The sequence below is a fragment of the Apodemus sylvaticus genome, chromosome X (genome assembly GCF_947179515.1).
Source record: "Apodemus sylvaticus chromosome X, mApoSyl1.1, whole genome shotgun sequence".
NCBI classification, from domain to species: Eukaryota; Metazoa; Chordata; class Mammalia; order Rodentia; family Muridae; genus Apodemus; species Apodemus sylvaticus.
In genome coordinates, this window is record NC_067495.1 from 22235794 (window position 1) to 22255890 (window position 20097).

The 20097-nt window shown below is 38.9% G+C and overlaps 1 protein-coding gene across 1 annotated transcript in view; it reads right to left on the reverse strand.

Moving 5' to 3' along the window:
* The window catches only part of Mid1 (midline 1), a 187235-nt gene that overhangs the window by 125430 nt on the left and 41708 nt on the right, over positions 1-20097 (reverse strand). The window contains exon 2 of the mRNA XM_052171431.1: positions 3687-4402. Within this exon, the coding sequence (XP_052027391.1) occupies positions 3687-4346 (660 nt within the window). The 5' untranslated portion in view covers positions 4347-4402. The remainder of the gene's footprint in view (positions 1-3686; positions 4403-20097) is intronic.

The following is a 20097-nucleotide window of genomic DNA, read 5'->3' on the forward strand; positions in this document are numbered from 1 at the left end:
CTCTTTGGTGGCTGCATAGAATATATCTTGCATATTAGATACATATATTACAACACATAGTAGTAACCATATAACAGTTATGAAGTATTAATGAAATAATTTTATGATTGGGGGTCACCACGACATGAGGAACTGTATTAAAGGATCATAGAATTAGGAAAGTTGCGAACCACAGCTCTGGAGTAAGTAGGATTACAGGTCTGTGCAACCAGGCCTAGCCATATTACTATTTTTATAGTAGAAATATGTCATAGAAATGACAAGAAAAAAATAAAACAATCTGTAGCTTAGTGTCCCATAACACCATTGTAAATTGGGAAAGATTTTTAAAATATAGAAACTCATCAGGGCAAGATAGTATACATTTATATTGCTGAGGCAGGAGAATTGCTATGAACTTAGGGCTATCCTGAGTTATATAACAAATATCAGGCAAGTTAAGGCCTCACAGTGAGACCCTATCTCATAAACAAACAAACAAACAAACCTAAGAGTGAAATTTCCTTTCTCCACCTCCACATGCAAAGTGCTACATAAAGTTAAGCTTTAACTGGAACTTTTGGAGGATAATTTGAAATTCTCAAAGGTTTGATCCACTGAAAGCTGCACTGCGTGAAGAAACTCCCACTGCCAGCCTTTCAAGTGAGCATAGCGAAGGCAGTTTCAAGCTTCGGTTTTAGCTTGTCTGAAGGGGCATGTGAAGGACAAGGAAAGGTCAATTTTTCCGTTGGCATATTTTCTTAAGTGCAACTGGAGTCAAGAAACAAGAGGCACAGTGTGTTATGTGCACACAGTAAGAGAGGAATTACTTCACTGTAATTTCTTGGAAATGCTAGAATGCATTATTAATCTCTCTTATATGTCAGTTATGTGGCTCACAAATCCCGTTTTTAAGTAGAATATGTAGGGCTGGAGAGCTTCTTAAAAGTCAATTAAAATGATGTTTTGAAATGTCCGTGTTTTGATGTGCCTCATTTAAAGGCTGCGCTTGACAGGGAGACTTCATTTGTTACTTGAAACAGCAGACTTTAGGAATTATGAGTTAAATTTTCTCATCACTTCCCTATATCATGAGTGTTTACCAAGCATAGTCCCTGAAAGGAATAGATTGCTGGCATGACACTCCTTCAAATAATGTGAAAGATATTTTTAATGTTTTTAGTTTCAGAGACAAGATTCTCTATGGAGAGGTGGAAGATACTACATCTATGAATCCTACATATTGAAATTTTATGGCATTTTATTTCTGGTTTTGTTTTGTCTTTTTAAGATAGGGTTTCAATACGTAGTCTTTGCTGGCTTAGATCTCACTATGAAGACCAGGCAAGTCTTCATTTCATAAATATCCATATGTCTCTGCCTCTTGAATGTGGAATTAAAGGCATAGACCACCAAGCCCAGCTATATTTCATTTCATATGCCTCTTATACTAAAATCTAATATAATTAAAAACGATCCCCCAAATGTAGGTTATTAAAACAATTTTTCTTTGCAATAATAGCAGCACAATATGTATCAATATGAAATCCTATGGAGCACAATTTGCTTTTTGTAATAACTACTAAAACATATAGTTCCTTGGTTGCTTCTCTTCATTATGGTAATTAATTTACTTTTTTAAATCAAGATTTATATATTGTACTAGGTTTAGGTAAAACAAGAAAGTACATATATTTATCTGTATATGTCTATGATGACTGAGATCATCACTTCCCAAATGTCCTATATGATTATGATATTTTTTTCTAACATGAATGGCATGGTCTTGAACAAACATGCTCTGCTGGTATGCTGTCCTTGCAGATGCTTAAAAGAACATTTCATGGAATAGCTGTAAATAACTGTTCATAAACATATTTTGTTAAACAGCTGCACATGTGTTTCGGTGCATTAGAGGTTGTTAATATGCCCATATTTCTGTAATTAGAAAATAAAATATACAACATGGTTGTCAGGCCCTCCCTGTGATAATATAAATGCCTGGTAATCCATAAGCTTGATTAGCCAAATGTACTGAACTTATGACTGAAGACTTGCATTTTCATCACAGAAAGGTCTACTGCAGCATCTCCTTGTAATTTTGAAGATGTTATGTAAATAATTAATGGCCGTGCTGTGACAGCACATGGACACTGAGCAGAACTTGATTACCAGATGCAAATAACCAGCCGGAAAATTGTTGAATATGCAGCCTCATTATAATGACGTTGTTCTAACAAACAACCCTTAATCTAATGAGAACATTTTCTTGATAAAGGACAAAAAAGAAACAAGACCAAAGATCTCCCTATTCAATCATTCCAAAGCACATTCCCAAGCAAAAGAAAGGTTAAAAAGAGATTACCTCAGATTTCACAAGCTAACAGCTATTTGGAATTTTGAAGCCACTCACTCTTTGGACATTTGAAAGGAGTTATGCTGTGCAGGTACTGCATGTACTTCCCCCCATCACCTTTAGAAGCAGGGATTCCCCTTAGCATGCAAATTTCCCTTAGTGTGTCAAACAATCACAAACTTGAATCCCAGATGTAAGTTCATTAATCTTCACCATGGAAAGTCGCCTATGTAGCCTACGTAAATGTAAACATTAGGAGATGGGATAGGAACCATTTGTTAAAGGTGATGATATTCTCTGAGCAATGATACTCTTTGGTTCATCTGATTAATTCTGTTTGCTCAACAAGTTGCTCTGTTTTTCCTGAGAGGAAGGAGTTCAGTAGAGATTTACTTAGCACTTCTAACTTATACTTCCTTTTCTTTTAATTAGTCTCTTATAATCTAAAAATTAGCTGATGAACATAATACCTCATACAAACTTTCTAGCGGAGTTTGCAATAATTAGATCGCTCACCACCAACTGAAGTTGAATAAACATCAGGAGTTTTTGGTTTTTCTTTTTTTTTTTTTTTTTTGTTCCCTGCTGCTTTCTAACCTTATTTAGAGAGTACTTTTTAAGTTAACATATAACCATATGAATTACTATCCCTCAAGCTGGAATTTGGATAATTTCGAACTAGAAGTGGGTGAAATTCAGACAGTCTTGTGTAAACTCACTGAATAAAAGAAGCTTAAACAGACAGGAATGCTTTCATGAAACCCGAGACTGTCAGAACATGATAGCTCACCAATAAGCTAAATATCAATTACACAAGGAGGTCACATGTCCTCTCAAATCCCACATTTGGTACAGTCATTTGCTACACACATTCTTCTCTCTAGCCTTCTGTTTGTATAGTAATTAGATAAAGGTACAACGTGAGTAAATTACTTTTTCCTGGATGTGTAAAGAAAATAAATGTCTGTAAATGCTCAAAAAGATAGATTTGTATATCCCTCTATCTCTTTCCCTCACTGTTCCTTCCCCCATGCTTTCTCTCTCTCTCTCCTCTCTTTGCAACAACTGCAGACATTGAAAATGATCCAGAAAACAGCAAGAGTTGAAAATGATCCAGATTTTTAGAATTTGCCCTCACCTTGACAACACTAAAATTACAAGCAGCAGTCAACTTTTACAAGATACCCTCATTGTGTAACATTTATAGGCTGCCAAAAACATGCTACAACTAATCAGACAACAAAGGTGAAGAGAAATCTTTCACCTGCCATGTAGCTGGCAGTGAATACTCTTCTTATTTCCATGACATGTGCTGGCAGAAAGGGGTTGGCTTAAGGCGGATCGGACTAACCTTCAATTTGTCATAGCGCTCACTCAAAGCTGCCACCTGATGATCGCGGTGCCGCCCAACCAGTTTACACAAGGCACAGATTAACTGGTCATCGGTCACACAGTACATATTCACCTTCTCATCCTCGTGCTCCAGGCACATCAGCCCCCGGATGTGCGAGTCCGGGATTGGCTCAATCAGACGATGGCCTGTAAAGGGCTTCTTATTCGGATGAGTGGCTTTCAGGCACTCATCACAGTAGGACACTTCACAAGTAACACAGGTCTTCACAGCATCCTGGGCAGGATCCTGGTCACAGAACTGGCAAAGAACCTTCTCGGCAGAGGACATGGTGTTGGTGTCAAAGGCCCGCTCCCTGCGGGTCTCACTGGGAGAATTGGGCCCGCTCACAGATGCTTTCTGAAACCTGTCAATGATGTTTTGTAGGGTGACGTTGCGCTTGAGCCCGTCTAGACCTCGCTGGCTGAGCGTGATGACATGCCGGCAGGTGGGGCACTGGAAGGCGTTGATGGACTCCACAGGCTCGTTGGTGGCACAGTGAGAGACCAGGATGCGATGGGCACAGTTGAAGCAGAGGCTATGTGCGCAGGGAAGCAGGAGAGGATCCTCAAAAAGCTCCAGACAAATAGGACAGGTCAGCTCCGACTCCAGTGTTTCCATCTTCAGGCAAAACTCTCTGGGGTCATCAGCAAAATCCAAGGAAGCTGATCAGCTATCTGGAAACAGAACGTAAGATTGGATTAAGCATGAGGGGTCAGCCAGGGGGGCTGTCAGCTTCACATGCATCTCATAATAATTCTAAACATAGGTCATGGAAGGGAAACTATGAGTATGCTCCAAACGTCTGTCTTTACTGGGGGCAAATGATAAAACAAAACAAAACAAAACACGAGTCTATCATTTTCTCAAATTTTTGATTGTTAAAAGTGGCAACTTTCTTTTTTAATGTTTATTATTGTTTTTTGTTTTGTTTTTTAGTTTTTATAGCTTTAGGTCTAACTCCAATCTGATAAGTGACTGAAACTGTAATTTCTCTAATTGGTGTACTATCAAAGTGATCTTACATCATGAACAAATTTTCCTTTCGGTTAAAATTCAAATGCAGAAACTTGTTAATGAAGTATAGTCATTTGTATCTTTGAATTTATGAACTTAAATGTTAATGTTTATACATTTTAAAGTATGTAATAGCAGGACAGGATTTCTAACTGTACACACGCAGTCGTTATAGAGATGAACATCTAGTAAATATGAACTTAAATGCATGCATTTCGGTAGAAATAATCATGTTTAAATTCAGGACGTCATATCTCAAGACATTCTTGGGGAAACATGAATCTTTCACAAAAATGCTCAGGATAGAGGCAGCATTTTTGGCATATGCTCATTACTCCTGTATTGATTAATCTAGAAATGAGATGTGGGAGACGGAGAGAAATACAGAAAACCACCTGAGAGCCTTTCTGAAGGCTGAAATACTGATGAGTAATATTATTACATACATTTGATAAGTTCTAACAGTAATAATTTCAGTTTAGAAAGTATGTTAGAAAGACCATGTAAAGAAAGACTGCTGAGGATCCCAGTGTAGTCCCTTTTGGCCCAAAATATCCTATTTCAGGCTGCTCCCTGTTGCTAGCAACAGGCCTGGCTGGCAGGAGATCTTGTCTCACACTCACAACCCTGCTGGCCCAGTCATGACCTCTGCCAGCTCTGTCCCTCCCCTCCAGGCCACCTGAAGGTGGCCCAGCTAAATGTTCCCTTTCCCATAAATACCTCATGGCCTTTGTGAATTCCTGCCTGCCTTCCCTTCAAAATGAGATGACAAAGAATCCCACACAAGCATCAGTTCATTAGGGTGAAGAGGCCTCCTGCTCATTAGCAGGCCTGGGAACTAAGCCTTTTTGAACCTTCTCCTTTTCCAGGCCATTAGTAGAAGGCCATAGAGTGCTGCCTGGCATATTAGCTGCAGCCCATTGCAAGCTGTGGGAGAATAGTGCAGTTGACCAGGTCAGGAGGTTCAAATCACTGACGAGGGTAGAAAGTTCTCAGTTGGGTTTACGGGAAGGCTTCACTTCCAAAGCTGTGTATAAAGACTCTGACAATCAGTCAATTGTATTCACACCTCCGCGACTATACAAAATGAAGGCTTTCTAGAATCAGCTGACCTTTTATGAAACAACATGCATCTGAAATATGAAGGGTGCACTGCTTTGCTGAAACAACCGTCAGCTCACTACCAACCGAAACAAGATCACTAACGAGTATAAAGCATGTCCTGGTCCTGTTAAAGAGTAGAAGAGGAAATTACTAGCTCAGAGATGACCTGCAACTAGTCACTCATATTTACTGCTTAATAAAGGAGTGGTTGCAATTTGAAATACCCAGTGCTTACTCATCATTTAATAATCTGCAATGTCAAGCCAAAGGCTACTCTTATTTAAAAAAAAAAAATGTCACCATCTTCCCTAGGGCCCAGTCCATTGTACCCATAGATGGCTGTGAAGAAATTGAAAGGTTAGGCCTGTTAGGCAAGACTTGGATTAATTGTGGGTAGAAAATTATCTCCTTGTCAAATTTCTTTTCCTTTTCTTTCAGAAGCATAAAAATCAAAAGGAAAAGTGTAGGCCTTTTCCTGTGCTTTATTACCTGATAGTTATCATTAATTATGCTATTTATTTATTTAAATATGTTCTTTTTTGGAGACAGGGTCTTGTTATATATTACAGGCTGGCTGCAAACAACACTATTGCCCCTGTCTCCTGACTGTTGGGATCATAGGAGCAAATCACTACCACAGGAGCACACCATCATTCACAACCTACTTATTATCATTTAATATTTATTTTCACATATACAGTATTTGCACTTATTTTCATGGTACCATATTATAATCCAATACATAAAACAAACCACCACCACCAACAACAACAACAATAACAACAAAAAGCAAAAAACACGGATAAATCACCCGCCATGTAATGTGTAACATATAAGACGAACACTAGAGAAGCAATTCTCAGAATGCATATAAATGCTAGATGGGCATGGAATCCATCTGTAATCCCAGTGCATGGAAGAAGGAGACATAGCATCCTACAGAGAAAGCTAGTTAGTCTGAACTCTGGGTTCATCCCCTGCCTTAATGAATAAGATGGAGAGCAATCAAGGGATAATCCCAATGTAAACTCAGGGTTCCACAAGCATGCACACAATAGTGTGCCTACACACATGTGACTATGCATATACACACTGATATACATGAAACACATATAAATAAAATTGATTTTTCATTTATTAAAACTTAAGATTACATTGTCATATAATTCAGAGGTAAAAATAAGTATGTTAAAGAGACATTTGCACTCCCATATTTACTGTAACATGATTCACAGTAGACATGTAATGGGAACAACCTAAGTGTTCATCTGATGAACAGATAAACAAATGGAGTATATACACACAATGAAATACTACTTGGACAGAAAAATGGAGTTCTATCATGTGCAGCAATATGCATGCAATCAGAGGACATTATGGCAAGTGAAATATTTAAATAAATCAGACAGAAAATATAAACATTGCATACTGACTATGTTTTAGTAGAAGTTCCAGGGTTCTATCCCATAATAGTACCATCAGAATTCCCAAGAGTGGTTCTACTGTGAACCCCAATAGACTACTGACATTGTATTCACCTATGCAAGAGAGGGCTACTTATGCTAAGTACTAAGCTGGTCCAAGAAGGCAGAACCTTGTGCTGTCTTCACCCCATCTTTATTATCACGATCCTAACCCTTATCACCTCATATGGGAGTTATCACAAGACCTTTCTAAATGCTTTCTCTGCTTCTTCTCATTCTTACCCTTCTCCTTACAGTCTATTTTTTTCCACCCAGCAGCTACAGAACCTGTTAAAACATGAAAGATTCTGCCTCTCTTCTGCTCTTCCCTCCAGGGGCTTCCCATGTCAGTCAAATGGAAATTCACCACAATAAAACCAGCCCTAAAAAACAGACAGTGAGCTCATTTCCTCCCACGCTATTCCTTTCTTGTTCTGGTCTGGGCAAATGGCTCCCTTGTCAATCCACAGATATGCCAAACATATCCCATCTCCTACACAGCCCATGCAGTCTTTATAATCCACACGACTGGGCTCTACCTTAGCTGAACCCACATAAAACTAAATGCCCCCAAACCACCATAACTACCCACCCACTATAGAAACTTTTCTTGCTTTATCTCAGTCTGTTGTTCTTTATATCTCTATTGCTAACATATTCTATTACTTTGCTTATTGATGTCACCCTCTAATTTCTCTAGCACTAGAGAGTGCTGTATGAAGCCAGAGATGTTTTTTTTTCTCTTTGCAGCATATGTCAGAAATAGCTAGAATAACATCCAATGTATAGTAAACTCAAGCATTCATTGCTTTCTTCAACTCTAATGGGCTGAAGCTGGATGAATAAAACATAAATCTTTCCTGTAAGGACCTGTCAGTCACTAAAATAGAAGTCAGCCAGCTTTCTATATAAATGGCAGGGCAATAAACACATTTTGTTTTGGGAGCCATGGGATATGCACTGCACAAATTAGCATAAAGAACACATAAAGGAATGAGCATAGCTAGACTCTAATCAACTACATTTTAAAAATCAGATAATGAGCCAGATTTAACCTGCAGATCTTATCTTTAGAGGAGAGAGATACACACACCTGGTCAGAAAATAAAATAAAAATCACCAGCAGGAAAGTATGAATAAAATGTCAGATAGATAACAACAGGAAAGATGGAGAAGCCAGAGTTGGACAAGTGAGTGCATGCTCCCTATGTTAACAGCAAATTATGTACAATGGGATTTCACCCTGACATCAGTGGAAAAGATGTGAGTTCAGTGCTTGGGACAATTCATGTAAGAATGATTTAAAAGTAGCTGATCAGATCTGAATCTTTCCCTTTTATTGCCATAGTACTCTACATGGTGTTTTGGGCAAATGTCTACACTATAAATAGTTAACTGAATTAAGTGCTGAGAAGGCAGATGTGACAAATGAAGTTCAGCCAAATTGATAAAACTCTTTGAGTCACATAATTCTAAAAAGGGAGGGTTTCTGAGTTTATATCTCTGCTAAATTCCACAGAAGTTGCTACACATCATCTTTATTACTAATATCTACATATGTCATTTCCCTCTTCAAGAAATTAGCCTGCCTCATTCTGTATCTTTCTTTAAAATATCTAGAGAGATTAAAATACATTTATTCTTTAACAAAATATTAATGTCTTTACATGCACTTGGTTCTGCAGTAGGTTCAGGCAATACCTAGCTCTTGCCTTGGTGACTTAAAAGTTCATTAGAGAGGGAGTAGGGGAATACAAGGGAGGGCAGAAGAAATAGCTCCACAGTTAGGAGCACTTTCTGCTCTTTGCAGAAAACCTGGGTTCAGTTTCCAGCACTTTCATAGAGGTTCACAATACCTCAATACCTTCATCTGACCTCAGCAGGTGCTGGGCATGAATGCAGTACAGATACAGATGCATGCAAAACACGCATACACATAATATATATATATATATATATATATATATGAAAATAATATGTTGGGTAACATAATAAAATGGGAAATCCAAAGACAGTGTAATTAACTCTATACAAGAGGAAAAAGGAACAGGAAAGTTTCTTCCGGATAAAGGGTGAGGCAAAAAATTGAGCAAGGCCCATCGACAAGATAGTGGGGGTCAGGGGGTGGGTAGGATTTGTGCAAAAAGTGTGTTATCTTTTCTTTTTTCTTTTTTTTTTAACCTAACCTTCACAGTTCATTTTTTTAAGCTTGCTTCTTAGAATTTACTACAATAGAAGGAAATCACACGTGCATATTGTTGTCAGGAAATTCTATAGCTCAACATTTTAATGAATGGGCTGATTTGCTTTTATTCAGGAGAAGGAAGTGATAATCATGAGAACTCCTTGCAACAGACTGGGAATAGCAGCAATTCAGCATTCACACCTTTGCCTGCCTGCGGTTGTTCTATATAGAACAAGGCAGAATAGTAAGCAAATAGAGTTGAAAAGATAGTATATATATATGACATTAATCATGTGGATATAAACTGCCTGCATGTCCTTGAACATGAGTCCACAGATGTGCTGTACAATTCTAGTAGCCATTCTAATCCCATTCAGAAGCAGGGCTGTCTTTAGTGATACAGTTAGCGCAACCTTGTATCCTTAGATGCCAGGGCTCTTCTCAAGAAATGCATTTACCATGGAAAGCACTTCTTCACAATAGAAAGCAAATAAATGGAGTTTTTTGTGCATAAAAGAATGATATGAATAATGGTCTACTTCTTCAGATATGCTCATCTCCTTCTGAGTAACATTGCAATTACAATTATCCTATTATCCTCTCCTCTCTCTCTCTCTCTCTCTCTCTCTCTCTCTCTCTCTCTCTCTCTCTCTCTCTCTCTCTCTCTCTCTCTCTCTGTCCCTGTCTCTCTCTCTCCTGCTGCTGACTTCTTTCTGTTCATCAAAGCTCCGGAGGGTTCTAATGTGTCCTTCCTTCCAAAAGGTAAGCCAGTGTGTTAACTCATTTCATGGTCACTTTCCATGAAAGTGATTTCCAGACTTGAGTCTCAAAGCACCATTTTCCTGGGTGTCACTTCAGTGTTCACAAGCCTCAGCTTCATGGTCTGTCACTGCCTCAGAGTTAGAATGCAGCTCTCAGGGGACTGAATTATTAATCTCCTTCCCCAACCTGTCTTTTCTACAGGTGTCTCCCAAAGTGCTTCTTTTGCCACCCTCAAAAGTGAGAATCCTGTTACATTTTCTAGTACTTCTTCTGTGGAAAAGGCAAGGCAATGGCCCCAAAGGTATCTTCAAACTATATATGGGGACCTGTCTGTAACATAGGTAAAAGGAGAAAATAGTAATTAATGTTGTAGTAGTAATTAAGGCTTTCAAGAAGCTAATTTTGCAATAAGGAGATTATGTAGGATTATTTAAGAGACTAAAGAGCATCAAAAGAATTCTTAAAAGTGGAAGAAGCCAAAAGAAGAGTCAAAGTCAGAGTGATGTGAGCAAATCTAGACCAACATGACTGCTTTGAAGACAAAAAACAAAGCCACAAGCCTTTAGCATCTAAAAGCTGGTGATAGAAGAACAAAAATGAATGCCATCCCGCATCCCCCAGAAAGAAGCAGAACTAGGCAGATACTTCGACAAATAGGCAATTCATGTGTGATTTCAGACTTTTAAATCTATAAAATAATGGATTTGTAGTATTAAAGGACATCAGGTTTGTTGCAAAGGAATATAGCACCAGTAGGAACAAATACATTCTCCATCTCAAAAATTCAAACCATTGTATAAGAAAAATGTGCTCCTCATATTGGTTTCCTGTTCCCTGTTTTCTGTGATCTAGACCTTCTCTGCTACAATTTTAGATCTTTACCTTTCCCTCCACAAAGAAAGCACAGCCTTTTCCTTTGATTTCTTTTTCAAAGATTTATTGTATTTTTATTAATTTGTATGCATTCGTCAGTGTATGTGTATGTACACCTGAGTTCAAGAGGGAAGAGGACATTGAAGCTTCTGGAGTTGAAATTATAGGCCACTATAAGCTGCCTGACACGGATACTGAGAGCTACACTTTGGCCCTCTAGAAGAGCAGCAAGCATTCTTAACCACTGAGCCATCTCTCCAGCTCCAAATGCAATTTAGTCCTGATCTTTTTTTCCTTGAGTTTACTGTTTATAACTTGCTCCCTGGACTATAGCTTTTTCATATCACCTTTCTCCGTGGTACAAAACAGAGGAGTTTCCCAATTGTCCAAACTATAAATCCTACCTTGCATCTCATCTCCATTTTTTTTTGAAGTCTTGTCCAAGTTTCTCCAAACTACACCTTCAACTTTAAGACACCTAACTTCTTTTTTTATATTTTTATTGCCTATATTCTTTGTTTACATTCCAAATGCTTTCCCCTTTCCCAGTTCCCCCCTCCCCATAAGTCTCATAAGCCCTCTTCCCTCTGCCCATTCCCTAATCAACCCCCTCCCATTTCTCTGTCCTGGTATTCCCCTACAATACTGCATCAAGCCTTTCCAGGACCAGGACTCTCTCCTTCCTTCTTCTTGGGAATAATTTGATACGTGAGTTGTGTATTGGGTATTCAGAGCTTCTGGACTGATTAATATCCACTGCATTCCATGTGTGTTCTTTTGTGATTGGGTTACCTCACGTAGGATGATATTTTCCGGTTCCAACCATTTGCCTAAAAATTTTATGAATTCATTGTTTCTAATTGCTGAGTAGTATTCCATTGTGTAAATATACCATATTTTCTGTATCCTTCCTCCATTGAGGGACATCTGGGTTCTTTCCAGCTTCTGGCTATTATAAATAGGGCTTCTATGAACATACTGGAGCATGTGTGCTTATTACATGGACCCCTAACTTCTTAAGCTACAGGCTCAAGAAGTAAGATCTTTTGCCATTACTCACAGTTGGCTTTTGTTTTTCTTCCTAGCATAAATCATTTTCCTTGAATAATTTTTCTTTTGGTTTCATGTTAGGTGGTATTTGTTTGTTTGTTTGTTGTCTCTGGGGGAATTTAAGATGAGAATAGAATCTTTCAGAGGTCAAAAGTATCTTGGTCACTGCTGCATTTAGCAGCTTCAAATTAAATAATTGAGAAATGTTTAAAAAGAAAGCTTTGCCAGACACTCTGAAGCTAATAGAAAAGAAACTGGGGAAGACCCTTGAGGATATCGGTACATGGAGAAAGTTTCTGAACAGAACACCAATAGCGGATGCTCTAAGAGCAAGAATTGACAAATGGGACCTCATAAAATTACAGAGTTTCTGTAAGGCAAAGGACACCATCAAGAGGACAAATCGGTAACCAACAAATTGGGAAAAGATCTTCACCAATCCTACATCAGATAGGGGGCTAATATCCAATATATATAAAGAACTCAAGAAGTTAGACTCCAGAAAAACAAACAACCCTATTAAAAATGGGGTACAGAGTTAAACAAAGAATTCTCACCTGAAGAACTTCGGATGGCAGAGAAGCATCTTAAAAAATGCTCAACTTCATTAGTCATTAGGGAAATGCAAATCAAAACAACCCTAAGATTTCATCTTACACCAGTCAGAATGGCTAAGATTAAAAATTCAGGAGACAGCAGGTGTTGGCGAGGATGTGGAGAAAGAGGAACACTCCTCCACTGCTGGTGGGGTTGCAAATTGGTACAACCACTCTGGAAATCAGTCTGGCGGTTCCTCTGAAAACTGGGCACCTCACTTCCAGAAGATCCTGCTATACCACTCCTGGGCATATACCCAGAGGATTCCCCACCTTGTAATAAGGATACATGCTCTACTATGTTCATAGCAGCCCTATTTATAATTGCCAGATGCTGGAAAGAACCCAGGTATCCCTCAACAGAAGAGTGGATGCAAAAAATGTGGTATTATCTACACAATGGAGTACTATTCAGCCATTAGAAACAATGAATTCATGAAATTCTTAGGCAAATGGATGGAGCTAGAGAACATCATACTAAGTGAGGTAACCCAGACTCAAAAGGTGAATCATGGTATGCACTCACTAATAAGTGGATATTAACCTAGAAACCTGGAATACCCAAAACATAATCCACACACCAAATGAGGTACAAGAAGAAAGGAGGAGTGGCCCCTGGTTCTGGAAGGACTCAGTGAAGCAGTATTCAGCAAAACCAGAACAGGGAAGTGGGAAGTGGTGGGTGGGAGGACAGGGGGAGAGAAGGGGGCTTACGGGACTTTCGGGGAGGGGGGGCTAGGAAAGGGGAAATCATTTGAAATGTAAATAAAAAATATATCGAATAAAAAAAGAAAAAAAGAAAGCTTTGAATAATGTGACATATGTTAAGTATTTACGCTTAATAATTACAAAAATACCAAGTGATAAAACTATCCTACTCAGCAAATCATTAAAATATTTCTTTTTACACAACAGAATAATAGCAAGACATAAGTTTAAATTATATGACTCATCCTATTTTCAATGTATTCAAAACAGTCAAGGATGAAAGAGTCATTCGTGAGCTCAGACATGAGTGTGTGTGTGTGTGTGTGTGTCTGTGTGTGCGTGTGCACACGTGTATGTGTGCATGTGCGTGTGCATGTGCGTGTGTGTGTGTGTGTGTGTGTGTGTGAGCATGCTCGTGCACCCCTCCCCCCTCCACAAGCTTCCTTTGAAGAAAACATTCACAATCTCAAATGTAGGCTTCTTATGGATGTGTGACTTCAACCAAATGACCAACAAACCCCCACAGATGATAAAACCTTAATGCAGGAGTACACACCTCATAGAATCAAGGGAAATGAATTAACAGAGGGATAAAGAGTTAGTGGGGAAGGCTGGAAGGATAACAAAATCTTGGCACAAGATGATGGCTAAGGTAGTTGATAATAGCTGGTTAGCTGCCTGAGCAGGAGGCCAGTTGCTGCTCTTTGTGTGTACATAATATATATTATTATATATTATATAATATATAATGCCTTCATCATAAGGTATTTTTATATTGAAGGTGCATTTATTCCACCACGAGAACTTTCCTGGGGTGGGGTATTGTCCTTTGTTTATGGTTTAGTCCATGGGAGAGAACAAAGAAAAGGAGAAAATTTCCAATATAAGAGGCATGGCACAGGTACCTCTGCCTGTGATTTGCCTGCATGTTTGTCCCTAGAACGTTCCAGACAGTTAGTTGTGAGCAGCTATGTGGGTATTGGGAATTGAACTAAGGCACTAAAATCAGCTAGTGCTTTTGCCACCAAGCTATCTCTCCAGCCCCTGCACTCATGTTAAATAAACAGTGAAATCACATTTATGCTAAAAAAAAAAAAAGAGGTTTGGGGAACCACAGGATAGATACTCTTAATGATCAACCCATGGCCTTTGTGCCTATTGGACTCATCTTTTTTTTTTCCTTTGAGGTAAAAGGCAAAAGCATAATATCAACCTGGGAAGTAAATGCAGATAAAAGATGTAAGCTCCAAGCCTGCACCATCAAAACCCTTGCCACCATCATCAAAAATACCATTTCACAATGGTATTTTTCGAAGCCTCTCAGGATCTCTACTTTGATGCAGTTAACATAACCTAGCCATAAGCTAGAAAGAATTCAGATGTCCTTCAACACAGTAATGAATACAGAAAATGCGGTACATTTACATAATGGAGTTCTACTCAGCTATTAAAAAACAATGAATTCATGAAATTCTTAGGCAAACGGATGGAACTAGAAAATATAATCCTGAGTGAGGTAACCCAATCACAAAAGAACACACATGGTATGCACTCACTGATAAGTGGATATTAGCCCAGAAACTCGGAATATCCAAGATACAATTCACAGACTACATGAAACTCAAGAAGGAAGACCAAAGTGCGGGTGTTTCAGTCCTTTTTAGAAAAGGGGTAACAAAATACTTATGGAAGCAAATATGGAGACAAAGTGTGGAGCAGACACTGAAGGAAAGGTCATCCAAAGACTGTCCCTCCTGGGGATTCATCTCAGATACAATCATCAAACTCCGACTGTGGATGCCAAGAAGTGCATACTGACAGGAGCCTGATATAGCTGTCTCCTGAGAGGTTCTGCCAGAGCCTTACAAATAGAGTAGGATGCTCACAGCCAACCATTGGACTGAGTGTGGGATCCTCAATGGAAGAGTTAAAGAACTGAAGGAGCCAAAGGGATTTGCAACCTCATAGAAAGAACAACAATATCAACCAACCAGACCCTCCAGAACTCCCAGGGACAAAGCCACCAACCAACCAAGGAGTACCCATGGCTCCAGCTGCATATGTAGCAGAAGATGGCTTTGTCAGGCATCAGTGGGAGGAGAGGCCCTTGCTTCTATGAAGGTTCGATAGATGCCCCTGTGTAGGGGAGTGGAGGGAGGGAAGGTAGGGGTGGGTGGGTAGAGGAACACCCTCATAGAAGCAGGGGAAGGGGTGATAGGATGGGAGGTTTCTGGGAGAGGGGGAACTGGGTAAGGGGTTAACACTTGAAAGGTAAATAAATAAATATATAAATAAATAAATAAAATTAAAAAAAAATAACCTAGACCTCGAGGAAACGTCTAGTATCCATAGCACCATCCATTGCAAAGTTCAATCCATAACCAAAGTCAGTAGACCATGCAAGTGTCACTTTCATGATCAAGAGGCAGACTGAGAATGCTGGGAATATGGCTCAGTGTGTAAGGCACTTGATGCCAACCTTAAAATCCTAAGTCTGATCCTCAGAATCTGCACAGTAAAAGAGAGAACTGACTCTCACAAGTTGCTCTTTGAATGCCACAGACATGCCAGAGCATGCACTGATGTATGTGCAAGTACATGCGTACATGCACACACACACACACACACACACACATATTTAATTTTAAATGCTAATTAAAAAATAATCAGACTAAAAATTAGGTACCTCCAGAGATCATATCGTCTTTCCCCACCTATCCATATTCTGTCTCATGTTTGCATAGTGCATAAAAGATAATTGTTATTCATTATCATCCTCATTTGGAATAGAGGGAGAAGATCACACATGCAATGCATGAATAATTTTACTTTCAGTCTCTCAGTGAACAGCTGTGAATATTGCCACAATCAGATACGTGAATGGGGTGCTGGATCAAGGAACAAACTGGAAAAATCAACTCTGGGTTACTAGTGATTGATTGTTAATACCAGGTGTTTCTCACTCACTTCGCAGACAATTCCTAAGATAAGTCATCGTGTTCTTTGGCAAATATCCTCTAGACTATGGAAACTAAGGTTTACATTTACCAGAATACAACCCAGATAAGAAAGACCCAGTGCTTCTCAGCTTTCCTAATGCTGCAACCCTCAATACAATTTCTTGTGTTGTGGTGACCCCCTAACCATAAAATTATTTTTGTTGCTACCACATAATTGTAATTTTGCTAATGCTATGAACTGTAATGTATATAACTAATATAACCACTGCTTTAACACAATAGAAAGCGATACCAAGACTCATAAAAGTGGTTTCAGAAAGGTTAGCTCTTAAAAGAATTGTGAGCTACAACAAACAACACTAAAAAATGGCACAGAGAAATTGGATTTTTTTTTTTCAAAAAATGCTCCACATTTCTTATCTCCATCACTTGGCAGAATTAAAAGATAAGCTGACTTACTGATGATAGGATGTTGGGTATGACATTATTCTTATTATAGAACCATAGGTGCAATAGCTTTTGACAAGCATGGAATGGTGTTTCTATCATGGATCAGAAGAATACAGACTCTGAAAGGCTCTAAATGACTGATGAGAAACACTGGGAATCAACCTGAGACTTGAAGATTACAACAGTCTGAGCTCAACAGGACCTTTCTCTCATTTAGAGAAATGTCAAAAACCAGAAAATTATATAATAACTTCAGTAGAAACTGGTTCTTATATGCAAGGTGAATTCACTAAGAATATAAATTTTAAATGACATAATAAAAGAAGTCAACTTCTGCATATTCTATACATAGCTTAGCATTTAACATTTGGGTATAAAAACCACCAAATCAACATACTACCTAAGGCCTATTACCCTGGCAGGGGAGCCAAAAGGGACAATGAAAGCAGTCTTGATGGAAAGAAAGGAGATTTCCTTGGATTTGAAGCTATTTTGCAAAACTGAGAATTGGAGATACAATATTTGGCAGTTTCACGCTCCTACTCTGCACCGGTTAGTACACAGATAAAACTAATTTTCCATATAAATACTACAATGAGAAGAAACTTGTGGGAAAAGGGTGATCCAGTGACATTCTACAAGCAATGAACACTACTCTACAATTACAATATCACTACATGTGCCCTTAGAGTGTCAGCACATCCAAATTCATTTAATTGTTAACAGACAACCATGGATTTCTGCCAAACAAATTGGAGTGGTCCAGAATGACCGAATGAAGCAAAGATGACAAGCAGATTAGCATCAAGATGCTAGCCTGGAGTTTTCAAACAAGCAATTAGTATATTTAGAACAATTTGTAATTTCTTATTTGTTTTTACATAGGAGAAATCAGGTTGCAATTGAAATGATTTTGCCTGACATGAGAACTAGGGAGGAATTAGTGTCACAAACCCTCACCTGGTGAAATTCATGCAAATCAAATCAAACTATTAAGCAACCATTTCTCTGTGCTTCCACATCTGCCTGTAACCCATGCGAATTTAGTAATTGGATCTCTAGGACATCCTTTAAAATAATCACACACTTGCCTGACCATGCAACCTGACTAATAATGAATGATCATTCCTGAAAAGAATCATTTGAAAGCATGGCAGATGTCTGTGGGGATATGAACATTTTAATGATCAAAATTAAGGGGAAATGGGAGCTAGGTCACACAGTCTGGTTATTTTAATTGAAACCGAGTTTTCCAAATTCACTTAACAGAATGCTTAAATACTCCTGGAAGTTCATCTATACACATAGGCAAGCAAAAGACACTCTTGGCAGTGAAAATGAGCAATCTCTGCCTCACTGCCTTAACAGTTAAGAAAACCCCTAGAAAACCTCAATCATGCAATCCATTCCTAGAAGCCTGGTAAGCAGGCTGAAAACAAAAACGGTTAAGAGCCCTTTGAGCACCACTCAAGGTTCTAATAGACAGATCCCCTTGAATACCCACCAACGGACTGCACACTAGTTCTTTTTGAAGAAACATCGCTGTAGGTAGAGGATGGGCTTCCACAAAATGATAGACAGGCCACTGAGACCAGGTGGTGGCTGGCAGGCAGAGCTGGAGCGGTCCTGTGTGTGTGTGTGTGTGTCTGTGAGAGAGTCGACAGTGAAATACAACAGGAAAATCGGTCCAACAATTCCAGGAAGGCCAGCTCCACCTCATCCACTCCGCCAGGGTTGCCTGAGTTGAAGAAATCAACTGCCTTTTCCATGGCCCCCACTGTGACTTCCCTGTCCCCTAGCCCAGTCAGTGCTCAGCTGAAACAAAATGAAAAGGCAGCTCAGGTCAGGCTAACACCCACTGCCTTGACAAGAGGCATGATGACTTGGCACCGAGATAGGCACTCTTCCTGCTTACAGGGACCAGCAGTGGTTCAGATGACTGCATGGTGTCTGAAGTCAGAAGCAAAACTCTCAGCTCTCCAGTACTGCATGAAAGACAAAGGAGAAGCTGGGGGCTTACTCTGGTTGTACAGTGTGCTACTTGCAGCAGCTGCTTTAATGCTCTACAACAGGGGAAACTTGATAGTCCCTACACCTTTTAACACCCTACTGAGCACATTATTTCATTATGTTCAGAATGCTGGTTCATGTTAAAAATAATATGCTCATTATTTTGTTTCTTTAGCCTCAGAATTCATTTCAATTCTGAAAGAAGTTCGTTTTCAGTTTACATTAGTAGGAACCATACCTTGTACAGATACAATAAACCTTTCATATTTTCTTCCAAAAAGACTTGTATATTACAGTGGGTTATCTTAATCTACCACATATATATGTATAAATTATACACATATCATCATACATCACACACATAATCACCTCCAAAGAATCCTATGTATAAATAGTATCCTAGGGTTTCCATGAGGAGTGGTTACAGAGCACTCCCACTAAAAATATCAATACCTATGGATGCTCAAGTTTGTTTTACAAAATGGCATGACATTTGCATATATACACATCCTCTCACATATTTAAAATCACCCCAGAATTACCTATAATATATAACAAAATGCCATGGTAAATGATTTGGGGAAAAGTGACAAGAGCAGTCTATACAAGATCAGTACAGACAAAACACATTTCACATGTTTTCCATTTGGACTGGTTGAAATCTGTGAATACAGAACTCACAGGATGCTGATTCTACATGCATCTAATACACGACATACACATGTAATACCATAGTTATATACAGACTACAAAAAGTCCATAAATTGACCCCAAACTTGATTTTCCTCTTCAGAACTGGTCTCCAGAATGGTAAAAAAAAAAAAAAGTGAACTGAGAATAGAAAGTAATCCTTTAAAATAAAGAAAGGGAAGTAGATTTCCTAAGAGAAAGAAAAAAATCTGTCCTGCACTGCATTTATTTGAAGGATATGGCTTATCACTATATAAGACAAGAAACTGCAAGTAAAGTACTTCACCAGGAAAGTGTGAAAACAATTCTGCACGATCCAGTTTGTCCTGTAGACAGTTAGGCTCCAGCAAAGGTGATTAAGGAGCATGCAAGATAAAGGGGAAGCTGGGGGTATACTCTGGTTGTGCAGTGTGTAAGCTGCAGCACCTGCTTTTAAGGCATTACAACACTTCATTTGAACCAGAACACATTTCATAGGACATAAAAAATACAGCGTATAATGTT